At 38.9% G+C, this 12,913-nt stretch overlaps 2 protein-coding genes and 1 long non-coding RNA gene across 5 annotated transcripts; 1 reads left to right on the forward strand and 2 right to left on the reverse strand.

The window, feature by feature from the left end:
- The first annotated feature begins 6 nt into the window (after positions 1–6).
- Positions 7–1,751, forward strand: LOC6583440 (uncharacterized protein YER152C). Of its 2 annotated transcripts, XM_002009072.4 has the most exons (4): positions 7–269; positions 340–461; positions 516–817; positions 879–1,751. In XM_002009072.4, exons 1-4 carry the CDS (start codon positions 108–110, stop codon positions 1,556–1,558), a joined length of 1,266 nt encoding a protein of 421 aa, XP_002009108.1. In that variant the 5' UTR covers positions 7–107; the 3' UTR covers positions 1,559–1,751. The 2 variants fall into 2 exon arrangements, with proteins under 2 accessions (XP_002009108.1, XP_043866074.1); XM_044010139.1 differs by lacking the exon at positions 7–269 and having other exon boundaries at positions 370–461; positions 521–817.
- Positions 1,597–8,964, reverse strand: LOC6583441 (proton-coupled amino acid transporter-like protein CG1139). Its single transcript, XM_015162864.3, has 7 exons — positions 8,672–8,964; positions 3,494–3,659; positions 3,249–3,435; positions 2,562–3,187; positions 2,324–2,499; positions 2,108–2,263; positions 1,597–2,049 (listed from the first exon to the last, which is right to left on the reverse strand). Exons 2-7 carry the CDS (start codon positions 3,655–3,657, stop codon positions 1,958–1,960), a joined length of 1,401 nt encoding a protein of 466 aa, XP_015018350.1. The 5' UTR covers positions 3,658–3,659; positions 8,672–8,964; the 3' UTR covers positions 1,597–1,957.
- Positions 8,965–9,480: 516 nt separating this feature from the next.
- Positions 9,481–12,889, reverse strand: LOC116804302. 2 transcript variants are annotated; one of them, XR_004364272.2, is made up of 3 exons: positions 12,265–12,889; positions 12,121–12,179; positions 9,481–11,601 (listed from the first exon to the last, which is right to left on the reverse strand). It is a non-coding gene; the product is annotated as an uncharacterized LOC116804302 (long non-coding RNA). The 2 variants fall into 2 exon arrangements; XR_004364271.2 differs by having other exon boundaries at positions 12,121–12,889.
- Positions 12,890–12,913: the final 24 nt, after the last annotated feature.

Here is a 12,913-nt window from a genome sequence, read left to right on the forward strand (position 1 = left end):
CGTCTCCTTGGGAATGGTTAATATTGTGGCGCTCATAAAGTTCGTGGATTTTCCTTATCGATATGAGATCAGTTCAGTTTTGCCAGCGCTCAAGATAACGCAAAATAATGTCTGATCAGAATATGGAGCGGAAGCTTAAGCATCTTTTTGATGGCGGGGAATGGAATGTATATGAACCGACTGTATTAAATTTGGGTGTTGGTGCTCCAGGCACAGATCTATTAGAGCCTTGCTGTGATATTTTTCAAGAGGCTACTGCACATTGCTTGGTTAGTATTAAACTATTTTTATGATTATTAGATTTCGCCATTATTCTAAATAACCTTTGGTTATCCGTAGCAAAGGGAAAAAAAGGTCAACCAGTCTCTGATATTTCAATATGGACCAACCAACGGCACTTATGAAATACGCAACGAAATCGCCAAATACTTGACCGGAATGTATGATAGTCCCGTAAACTGGTATGTAATGAGAAATTTTAAGATTTGCTCAGCTATTGATATTCCCACTTTAAGCGAAGACCTGATAGTCACAACTGGCGCTAGTCAAGGCTTGCATTTCTTGCTTTCTACAATGATAGACTTTAATGGCTATTTATTTGTGGATGAGTACACGTATATGATTGCCTTGGACAGCATGAAACACTTCACCAGTCTTACGATTGTTCCTCTTAAGCTGAATGACGATGGCGTCGACCTTAACGATCTGGAGGTTAAAGTCAAAGAACGTCGCTTTAAATCACAGAACAAAGAGTTTTGGGCCATTTACTATACGATACCCACATATCACAATCCTACTGGCATTTTGTTCTCACCAAGTAACTATAACTATAAAATTGTGAAAACTTTAATCACTCATCGCTTTATCTTCTATGCTAGCTGTTTGTCGTGGAATTGTGGCGCTCTCTCGTAAATACGACTTCTTAGTAGTGTGCGATGATGTCTACAACATTCTTCATTATGACAATAAACCGCAGCACTCGCGTCTAATGTCTTATGACACACGCACAGATGCAGACTACGTCGGCCATGTGATTTCCAATGGCAGCTTTTCGAAGATTATTGGACCTGGGGTGCGCGTAGGCTGGCTAGAGGTGCCTCCACGTCTTAAACCGCAACTTCGTCACAGTGGGATCATTAACAGCGGTGGTTGCTTCAATAACTACACAGCTGGAATTGTTGGCAGTCTATTTGAACTTCAACTGGCGCAACCGCATATTGCAAGACTCTATGCAGCATACAAAGAGCGGATGTTGGCCGCCATCGCGGTGTTAAAGTCTGAACTACCCAACACCTGTCGATTTGTAACACCTTCTGGCGGTTACTTTATTTGGATACGTTTGCCGGACCAGGTGAAGGCATCCGAATTTCTGGAATACTGTTTCGAGCATGAGAAGATTACATTCATTGTTGGTTCACGATTTGCTGTTGAGGAGGGAAAGGGACAACAGTTCTTTCGCATATCCATAGCTTTTCACAAGAAGGAAAAACTTGTGGATGGGATCAGCCGTCTGTGTCTGGCTCTAAAAGCCTTTATAAAGAGTGTTAAACACACGTGAGCTATTTTAATTTTATAATATGGCAAAAATAATTGTAATTCATTGTTGTTTTGTTATCGTATTTTAAATAATGCTTAAAAATAAACGACTTAGAACTTAACCATCTATACAGGTATAAATTATGAACAAATACAATATGTGTATGTAAAAATTTTTGGGCACAATGCTTAAAAATATCACAAATTTGATAAATTTTTTTTAGTTTTTTGTTTTTACAAGTATTGAAGTTTAACTTTACGAATCAGTAGTTGACATGCAGTCGCTCGGTGCAGCACTCGTTCTTTTCGAATTGGCCCATTTGTCATATTGAGTGCGTAGTGCTTTGCTTGTACGACAAATTCGAAGGAATGGAATATAACAAATTATATTATTTGACTTAAAGTAATTGCAAGTGGCCAACTATTCGGTGAATGTGAGAACAATCTCCTTGACAGAGGTATAGGTGCCAATAACTAGACCCAGAATGCCAACAATAATCAGCACAAAGTTGCCTAAAAACGAAAGATATGTAATCATACGCATAGACGAGGCATTAGATCAAACACTCACTTAACAGCAGCCAGCCCTTGGCCATTCCAGTGGTCTCGTACCAGTGCGTGCAGATCTGAATCAGAGCTGGAAAAGCCAGGCCCAAGGCGGATAAGCACAGAGCGCCAAAAAGCGAAATGAAGAGCTCCAGATTGGGTATGGCCACGGCGAGCAGAACTAGAAGATCAGTCAGATACTTAATATCTTCACTCTTTATTCGCTTGTCCAGCTACTTACAGGTGATCAGCACAAGGCCGGTACGCACGGCATACTCCCAGAAGAGCTTATTGCGTTGGGGGCCCAGCTTCTTGCCGACGTAGTCGTTCCATGTGATGTCAATGGCCACGTAACAGGCCAGACCGTGTGTGATATAGATGGCGAATGCTAACATGGCTTTCACGCATTGCGCTGGACTGCAAAAGGACATGAGACAATCGTGAGTTTTGGTCAAGAGCATTGTGCTCTGTTTACTTACATTTCATGCTCTGGCAGATTTAGGGTGATGGAGCCCAGTACACTGGCACCGTAATTTAGATATCCGAACAGACCCATGCCCACGTACAAGAAAACGATCCATACCATGGAAATGTTCAGAACGCCACAGGAGCCGCCAAACTTGTGTGGCGTTTTCATCTCGTTCTCCAGAGGCAAAATAACGCCAATGGCCTCCAAGGCGAACAAAACTGTTCCAAAGAACAGTGGGAAGTTCTCAATCTTGCCAATGGCATCCTTGCCCTCCAGTGTAACTGGCTCCCGGAAGATATAGTAGCAAATGAAGCCAAAGGATATCATTGTGATGAAATTGGCTAGTGTGGAGAAGGGCGCCAGGTACTTCAGCTGTCGCACCCAATTGATGAGTATCAGTGGCACCAATATGATTATCATGCAGAGACGCACGTCGACGTTGGTCTCGTAGACGGTATCGACAATGGATTTTATGTTGGACGCAACGAACACCACGTAGACACAGCAAGTGCCCAGTTGGTAAATCAGCAGGAATACATTTACTACGGTGCCTATGTAGGGGGCACAGTTCTTGAAGAAAGAAGGACCCTCGCCCAGGGCTGCCTCCGCCACAGCTGGATAGTTCATGCTGGGCACCTGTTTGTAGATTCGCAATGAGAAGAGCTTCCAATAGAGATAAGAGTTGACGTTAACTAACCTTCTTACGCCGGCAGAGCTCATACTCCGCCTTGACCAGCTGGTGTATACAGTAGGTGCATATGAAGCCGATTACAATGGTTCCTATGGTCCCCGTCACATAGCCCGAGTTGCGAAAGGCATTTGGCATGGCCAGAATGCCAGTGCCTAGAGAGCCCTTCAGCAAATGGAATAGGGTCTCCCAGTTGCTGTTGAAGGCATTGAAATCTTAGCATGGAGTAGAGTTTGCATTCCTGCTACACTTACGTTGTGGGATGCGGCACCTCCCGATGCTCGTAGGGATTGTAGTCGGGAGCCTTGACAGCACCCTTCTCCGCTAGCTCCAGTGAGTACTTGTTGCTGCTCTGCTGCTTGATGTTGTCCACATGATCACTGACAAACGCCTGATTATTGTGTCCATTTTTACTCATGGCTGGAAAGAATACAGACAAAGAGAGAGAGAGAGAGAGGTAAACTTAAATAAATTTCTGATTTAATTATAATTTGAATTTTAATGATTTTAATGATTCATATAGCTCATTTGATTCTTGATCAACAGGTTATGCGCAATAGATTGTCGTCTGAGCGTCTGTCTGCTTCGCCCAAAGCCTAATGCTAAAACCTGATTTGGCCAAAACAGTACGCGCGTCATAAAATATAAGCGTCTTTCCCTCTTTGAGCTTCTACATTATAAACGGCGTATATTATATCCAGTTTGTTTAAAAATACACTTGTAATATCTTTGCCCAGGCGATATAAAGTCTTCATCGTATTGTTCTTAAATGGGATTCCCTGGCATAACTGTTTTGTGAAAAGGCTTATGGCGTGGCAGACTCATAAATTCTCAATTAGGACGCCGAGCGGAGTCGGTCTCAACGATCTTATAAACCACAAAAGCCGGATACTTGACTTTCTGAATATATGTGTACTATGGGCAGTACTGTTTATACCCTGAGCCCATTGAAAATGGAACATCAGGGTATAATGGTTTTGTTGAAATGTATGTAACAGGCAGAGGGAGGCGTGACAGACCCCACAAAGTATATATATTCTTGATCGGGGCGACGAGCTGAGTCGATTTAGCCCTGGCTGTCCGTCCGTCTGTCCGTATGTTTGAACGCGTCGATCTCAGAAGATATAAGAGCTATAGACTAGAAATAATCACGATCTGAAAGTTTCATGAAGAAAGTTCATGAAAGTTTCTTTCCACAAGAAAAGTTATCAAATTCCCATAATAAGTCCCCACTGTTATTGTAATAAAACATATACATATATATATATATATATATATATATATATATATATTGTTTACTAAGCATAGCTTATATTCCAGCAAAAGCTGTAAATTTGAAATTTACTATAGAGCAATTTGACCTATAATTTGGTTACGAATGTGCAACTAATACAAAACTTATGCAATTTATTTTATTTTCCATAGTCTAGTTAATGCAGTCAGCAGAGTGCCTGATTTTGTGTGAGTTCCGGGCATCTCCTAGTCGAGCTCTTCCACACTTGAGCACTTTTACTTGTACTCTGTGTATAAAATCATTATTTAATTTCTGACACTCTCCATAGAGATCGCGATCTACATATCTAAGAGCAACAAATGCAGCTCAAAAAAGTCTGACATATATCTAAATTAAAAGCAGACCCACGACAATGTCAAGTTCAGTGTGACGGAATCATTGCCCCGCATCGGGGCACATGGTCTCTATTGTGTCTGTGTTGGTTAGTGTGACACAGATAGAGAACGATAGAGAGAGAGAGAGAGAGAGTGAGACGGAATGTGTATATATAATATTGCCAACCACTTGTTGCAAATGAAACGTGCTAACATTTTCTAATTGCAGCCAATTTTACTGTCACTTGTGAGTGGCTTCGGAGTGTACATAAATTGTTGTGATTTCATTTAGCGCTTGGCATTGCTGACCTTTGCTGTTACCCTTTTTAAAAAGAAAGACAGGAAAACTTTCTGTTATATACAAATCTACAAACAAAAAATAATTGCCTATTTCTTAATGAGAAAATCTTTTCGTGTGACATGCACAATTTGACATTTTATTGCCCGCTATTAGGCACAAGATCTTAGTGGAGATAAAGTCAAAATCCCAGTCGAAAATTCCCGAATGCTAGGCACTACAACTAAATTTGGTCAATCAAAATATCAGTGGACCTATGGCAATTTTTCCGGTTTTGAGAGCAATTGCTATATTTAATTATACCAGTTGACTTCTCGACTTTCACATACATATTTCACATACATATGAATACATATATACTTATATATACTGTGATTCGGTTGAATGCATGCCTGCATAATGTATGTATATTATTCGAAACATTTCCAACTGCACTGACTTACATAACTGACGAGCGCAGAAGGTCATTCGCAACTGATTCATCGATCAGCTTGTCTCGGGTTGAATAATTAAATGACTATACTATATGTTGAGCAACCAATTTTTGACACCCACTTTGGTACGGAAGCTCAAATTATGCATAATTTCAAGTACAGCTAGTTTTTTGTTCTAGCCCGTAGTGTGAGGTACGCCGCAATCAGATCTGAGGTATGCGGAAGTCATAAAAAGCACTGTAGCCAAATGACTACGGCAATTGGCTTTGAGTGCAAATCTAAAACAAAAAACTCCGACATGAGAAAACCATCACGAGTTCTGCGAAATAGCAAGGATAGAATTTGAGAGTAAGCTTCATCTGAAATCACAGCAACATAAAGCTCTAGAAACTATATTCAAATGGATAGATTAGGAGAATTGCCCGCTCGAATAAACTCGGGAGAATATCAAACGCTAGACAAGCAGTAGAAATGAAAAGAATGGACCTAGTCAACATTTAAATATACAAAATTAATAACTTTCTAATCTACAGATTACGTATGTCCATAATTAAAACGTTTTTCTGTCAATTTATTCATTTTTAATTTTTATTTATTTTTTTGTTCACAAAACTCACTTATTCCTAGTGGTTGTACCTAATTTCGCAGAAATACTTCAGATAATTTATTCATCAATAATTTATGCGAAACTTTACTAAAATAAAGCAAAAGAAAAAAAAACTTCATAGTTTGTTTTATTAATTAACTGCAACCGGTTCAAACTGGATGCGTGCTGTCTTTCGCACCGAACCTTTTGGCCAAAACAGAGAGGCAAGAAAAACTTGTATGCCGCCAGCCAAAGACCCAATACGCTTAATAAATTCCATTTGACAAAACACAAATCAAACGTGATTTTGCCTAAATGCGCAATACCATTCGATGCAAATTTGCTTTGATGAATAAAATAATTAGTAGAATAGCAAAAAACGACGTTTTAGCAAATATTAACAGCGCGTTAAATACTATACATAAATATGCGAATATTAAGTGGATATAGGCGCCAAAGCTCGAATACCCTTCTTCGCTATTATCTATAGGTGAGACATAATAGTGAGTTATTGTTGTTATTTGCAAGGTGTATATAAATTTAATAAATTTAAATTTAAAAAATATGTATATTAATGTTCGTTTAATCAATTATGGATATACAAGACAACAAATTTGATTTAATCTGACCTTGTCTTTCCCTAGCTTGAGCTCACATGATTAATATCTAAAATCCATTGTGGGTGTGGGATAGAGGAATACGTATACAAATTTTAACTTTTATTTCATTTTAATGATGCCCATAGCTACCATAATGTAGACTTGCCTGGTACGGTTATTGATCGAGTATATATAGCTTATTTATTGATGCATTTGTTGTCATCTTGTGTGCGTTACACTTTTCGTGATAAGAATTGTAATACCCTCTGCAAGTGTATACAGAATAATTGAAATATCATCAAACTCAATCAGCACGCGACACTTTATATAATGTGTGCTAAGCACTTTACAAGATCTGCCGACGGGTTCGAGTTCAATGAGCCAAGTTTACTGGCCGGCCTTTGTGGAGTTTCTGTTATTGTTATTTGTGTTTGAAATTCAACAGTCATTTGTCAGCGACGTGTTCGCAATATCAATTGGTCATGCTTATGACTGCTGTCGAGAAGTTGTTGGCCTTGCTCTGCATTTTGGCTTTAACTTTTATTTAAATTTATGAAATGAACGAGTATGCAATAGGTAACAGTACCTTTATTCTAATTGAATTTTATATAAATTTACGATTATTATATGATTTTATCATTTACATGTTGAGAGAAATACTGACTAGTTGATAATATCCTTTCATTTCTAGCAACTCAGCTCGACTCTATCAACCTATCAACCGTATGCCTATTTGCATGGACATTTGATACGCTCTGAGTGCAGTTTAGTTTTATTTCGCTTGCATATTTCATTTACTTGGCTTGACATTGAGAAAATTTTCCGATTCTTTTATGCAGAAACCTGTATTAACGGAAAATTTACGCATATCAATTATGTACGATTGAATGACATTTTAATTATAGTCCAACTCAACTATTTAGCCTTAGAGCTCAGAATATTTAACACATTGAAGGCTGCACCACTTATTTGAAGTTTGCCTTCGTAATAGCCGTGTTCTTGTAGCTATCTTAATCAGAGGTCTCTGTCCACATCTGGGCTCATGTCATTTTGATTAACGTATTTATAGGGCGGCAAAAAAAAAATAAATAAAAAAAATAAATGCATTTTGATTTGAATTTAAAAATATTTGCATAGGCCCTAAAGAATTAAGCGAATTAGCTTATACTACTTTCTTCTGTTACGATTATCATCATTAACATTTCAGCATATCATTAAATAATGGACAAAATGGAAATATAGAAGATTTCCCTGTTGATCATATATGTTTTGAAAGCGAATTCCGATGTTAGATTAGTAAAGAAGAAATTATAGCCAGAATTGAAGATGGCAAGACAAGTAAAATTGTTGGAGAAATTTGAGTAAGATATTATTTCAGAAATGCTCCTAAGTCCGAGATCTGCGCAATATTACTTAGTCTACTTTTTCAGCAACATCTAATGCTCATATAGGAGTACAGACTGGAAACGGGAATCGGATAGATATGATCGACTCTATTTTCATATATCTACTAACATTCTACTGCTGACACTCGACTCCATATGAGTTTGCATCACGCTCTTTTTGCATGTCGCGAAACCGTTGAGATTGTTCTATTTTCGTACACTTGATCAATAATTTACGTCTACAGTTTCGACGCTTTGTGTGCTAATTTTAAGCGCAATTAATTTAGATCTACAAAAGAGCTATTCAGCTAGTCTCTCGTTCACTCATTCAACACGCCTGGTCAGAGTCCGGCCTGAGAGTGTGCGCTGAAGCTTGACTCCGAATTTCTCATTTGTTTCATTTGTTTTTTAGAGGTTTGAGCTATGCTTGGTAATTTGCAAATGCTGTGACACTTCCGGTGTTAATTAGCCGCAAAAATTTTAAGCATGCGTGCTGAGACACTGCCCACGAATACAACTTACCGATGAGCCCAAGAACAGATTATTTTTTGAGTAATATGCTAGCAGAATGTGAAAATACACGATTGTAAATTATCGCCAATTCGCACGTGATGAGTCGGGTTTATTGAATTACTTTATTTTAAATTACAGTAAGTAAAGACTGAGAAACACCTTGAAAGGCCGAAGCCGAAACTAATATTAAAAAAATCGCGAGCTGCCGGTGTCAAAGGTAGCGAATCTAACGGGAACGATCCACGCTTTGCGATGTGAACGATGTGATCGAGTTGCCCGCGCGCTAACGACTAAATCAGATCCAACGTGGATCACCGGTTTTATGCACTCCGCTAAATGTTGCCCCCCGATTGTAACGCCAGCAGGCAAGCAACCAACTAACCACTCACGAATACTCGTTCTCTCAGGGTACGGGGTAGCTGCACCACCAGTCTCATGGAAAATCACACCGAGCGTCAAAATGTAACTTAAATTTTTAAGTAACGTCGTTTCGCGCAGAATCCACAGTCACATAAAATTATTCACTACAGACTTTGGCATCACATTAAAACAAAAAACCTCACTGAGAGCGAGATGAGAGTGAGATGCCGTATGAACGAACTGCGTACCATATGATGCTACAGCTCATATCCACTCAAATGTGCGCGCTAATGGTCCCAGCTTAATTTCACATAATCTGGCTAGAGCTTTTTAAGGTAGTTCCACTTTTAGAATTGATTTTACAGAGACCTAGAAGATGTATGGCTATGTAAAGCAATCATTGAAGCAACTTTGAGCATCGAGGGAAATCACATCATTTAAATCAATCATTTATGATCTTCAAGGAAATTCAGTTGATCAATATATTTGTGCACTTTACAAACAATTAATTAAATAAATTCAATAAAATTACTCAAAAATGTTACAGCTAAATCTAATATGTACAATTATATAAATGTGTTGTTTATTCATAGTAGAAATTCATTCATAGTATAAAGCATATCAAGTTTGCTTAAAGTCGTTATTTTTTTATGAACTCAAATTAATTTTATTTACTTAGCTCTGCGACTGCGTCAGTACGTCGTCGATGCGCACTCTCAGTCGGCAAACATTATCGAAGGCATGACATGAAAAAGCAACTACGATAATTGTAAACATGATGCGTCTTGTCTTTTAATGCGTAAGCCATACAAAACGATAAAAGACGATAAACTGGCTTCTTTTTGAGCGCTTTCCAGTCGCGGCAGGGCCAGGCGTAAAAAGTTGTTGCCAAATATTCGACCATTGCTGCTGGGACTCGTAACAATGCTTCGACTGCCGAAAGAACCAGTGCGCAGTGAGGTGTAAGGTGCTTTCAGCGGGCACTGTATGTGACTGCAGTGGCTGAGCACTTTGTTGTTGCCAAAATCGTCAATTAACATTTTTTGCTTTTTGTTAGTGTCGCTGGCTGGGGCAGCAGTGCCTTAATGCACTTTCTCAGGCGCGCAACCGGTTTGCGCTGAAGAGAATTCGCGCGCTTGCGCCAAATTTCATTTGCAGCGGCGGCCTTCCAATAGTTTTTGTTTTGCATGCATTGCGCATACGCCGTGTGTTACAGTTTCTTGGATATCGAACAAGACCCAGCCAGCGCTAGTGTGAGCAGAGCCGAAAGCCGGCTAACCATTTGCCCAGGCCCATGTCTAGCTGCTGCTAAAAACCGGTCGGGCGTTACACGGACTCTGACGTAGTTTCGTAGACCCCATTATCATCTCTTGAACATGTTTGGCCTGTGACGTCAGCGGCGAGTTGGTAGTCTCGTGAATCATATGGAGCTGTATCGAGCATGTAAATCAAGCAGTTGAAGCTGATGATCATCTCTCCAAATGCTATCTACGCACTTCACACAATGTTATTCGCCTGCCATCTCTGACCACAGATTCCATTGCCTATGTCCGTGTTCATCCATTTAAAGGGTAGAATAGCTAAGCACCAGGTGCTAAGAGTCGCCTCCGCGAGTCTTGAGAAATTGGTGCTAATTTGAGAGCAGCTGGAGTTTCCTCTATTGCTGCCGAACCGTTTGAAACCTGCTGAAAAGTATAATTAAATTATCAATTCGATTTGCGTTGTTTATTCAAATTAAATTACATAATTAAAACCGGATCGTTGTTTGCGAAATGCTCTTAATTAAATTGAGAATTTCCGTGCAAGTGCTGCCCTAAGCGAATTCTATTTTTTTGTCAACTAGAAAACCTTTTAGCTGATACGTAAGCAGGCCAATTATTTGGCTGACCAGTAAACACGCTAATTAAATGGTTTAATTTGCACGCTGCTGGCAAAAAAAAACAAATAAAAAAAAAACAAATCTAGATAAATATGAATTGCATAGAATAATTAGAAGCGAAAATCGAGTATATGATAAACAGTTGCTATATTGTAGTTGACTCTGGCTCGATTTTGATAAATATAGAAATAAATACGCGGAAAATATTCATAACAATAAAAAAAAATAAACACTGAAAAATAAAGTAATACATAATTGAAAATTGTTTTCGCCATGAACTTGTGCGATCAACAACAATTCCATTACACTAATAAACACATGTTATTAACTTAAAATTAGAATCGTGTCGGAGTAACCCTTTAGGGTCGCTTGAAGGGTCAAAGCCACGCGAAATATATGTAAATATATGTACATAAATACATATATGTATGTATATATTAATACATTTATTAATTATAATTTATATTCCAGACTTTTATTTCACTTTCCGTTCAGATGCGCATTCAAAATGGGAACGCGGGGTATGCTGGCTTTTGCTCACATATATATAATCAGCAAAAGAGACAGATGCTGGTTTTGGAGAGTATATCAACTATATTCAGAGTCAGGATCAACAGCTGAGTAATATGTAGATCTGTGTGCTTCTTCTTCCTGTGCGCCTCTAAATCCGAGCAAAATGATGTCGTATGCTTTTCTCCTCCTAAGTAAAAAGCAGATATCAATTAATATATGTGAGTAATCGAGGAGCTTTAAAGAGGTATTTCAACCAAAGTTCGTATACATAATATCTTACAGTACATAAAGTAGGTGTGTATAAAATTCGCTTCCAAAATGTACAACATTAATGCTGTTTAGGTCATCTGCTAGTCTGGCACTCCCGACTGCTAGCAGTCAGAGTTGCATTTGTATTATATCTGGTCCTTTGTTTCTATCAGTATGATATTGAAATCTTGCTAGCCACCCATGGCTCATGTGGCATATGCAAGTGGTGGCCTAATTGAATGATTACCTTGTTATTGTCAATTTGTGGGGCATCTCATATCTCAACTATTTCACGTATTATATACTTAATAGAAATTTAGCGTGCAACTAAAATCAAGTAAAAAATTGCGCATAGTACTTTTCGGCATACCGTAAAATGTAAAACTGGGTGATGTTGATTTATCTGTTGCTCTCGCTCCGAAAACAGATACCCACACACACACATACGCACACTCACCATTAAAGGAAATGAGAATTGAGAGCTGATTAAGGCTCACATGGCAATCGGTAATAATTCTGTAAAATTTCAAGTTTATTATAAAGAGTATCTGAAATTGATTTACAACTGTTGTCGTGGAATTTGAAATATTTCTGTAATTACATTGATAATAATAGCTAATTATTTTCGCCCCTCTTGAGCAGTTGTCAGCAGCAGCTCGGTGGCTTTTTGCACTTGCACACGATTGGCACGAGGCTGACGCTTCAATCAGTTGGCCTAATCTTGGCAGCCGCATGCCAAAACTGACTAATGGAACAACAACCACTCCAGCACTAATCTGAGTGAGTTTGGTGTGTGTTTGGCTTCCCTTAAGCAGTCTAGATAAGCGCAGGCTAGTCGCTGTGCTCGCTGGCCCACAAAAGTGTCTCCATCTTATCAGCTTGACAGGTAAACATTTGTCGGGTTCTCTGAGTCTATTCGCACGTTTCGCTGTCTGCATCACAAATTGTACTGAATCATTTGCATTGACAAAACAAAAGCAAAATCATGCCAAGCCCGACGAGTACGGGCTGGCAGGCGTTATTTCAATGTTCAATGTTAATGTTAAGCCGCAGCCATTGCCAGGCGCTTTATGTGTATTCCGAATGATCTCAGTCTCAAAGTAAATTCCAATATCACAGCACAGCAGGCTGCAACCATAAAACTCACTCAGGCAGCGAGCGGGTTTTGAGTGCTTTTTCATTATATTTATACCATTTTCTGCTTGGTTTTTATTTTCGAATGGAGTGCAGTTAGTTAAAACGTTGAGTAA

The sequence above is a fragment of the Drosophila mojavensis genome, unplaced genomic scaffold, assembly GCF_018153725.1.
Source record: "Drosophila mojavensis isolate 15081-1352.22 unplaced genomic scaffold, ASM1815372v1 contig_74, whole genome shotgun sequence".
In the NCBI taxonomy this organism is placed as follows: domain Eukaryota; kingdom Metazoa; phylum Arthropoda; class Insecta; order Diptera; family Drosophilidae; genus Drosophila; species Drosophila mojavensis.

What these genes read in the sequence shown, in the direction of transcription:
- LOC6583440 (XM_002009072.4), top strand. Translation starts at nt 108, where the DNA reads ATGTCTGATCAGAATATGGAGCGGAAGCTTAAGCATCTTTTTGATGGC. An exon ending in AGGCTACTGCACATTGCTTG is followed by an intron (nt 270 to 339) that starts GTTAGTATTAAA and finishes GGTTATCCGTAG; the next exon opens with CAAAGGGAAAAAAAGGTCAA. An exon ending in TATGATAGTCCCGTAAACTG is followed by an intron (nt 462 to 515) that starts GTATGTAATGAG and finishes TCCCACTTTAAG; the next exon opens with CGAAGACCTGATAGTCACAA.
- LOC6583441 (XM_015162864.3), bottom strand. Translation starts at nt 3,657, where the DNA reads ATGAGTAAAAATGGACACAATAATCAGGCGTTTGTCAGTGATCATGTG. An exon ending in GAGGTGCCGCATCCCACAAC is followed by an intron (nt 3,436 to 3,493) that starts GTAAGTGTAGCA and finishes TGCCTTCAACAG; the next exon opens with CAACTGGGAGACCCTATTCC. An exon ending in AGCTCTGCCGGCGTAAGAAG is followed by an intron (nt 3,188 to 3,248) that starts GTTAGTTAACGT and finishes ATCTACAAACAG; the next exon opens with GTGCCCAGCATGAACTATCC.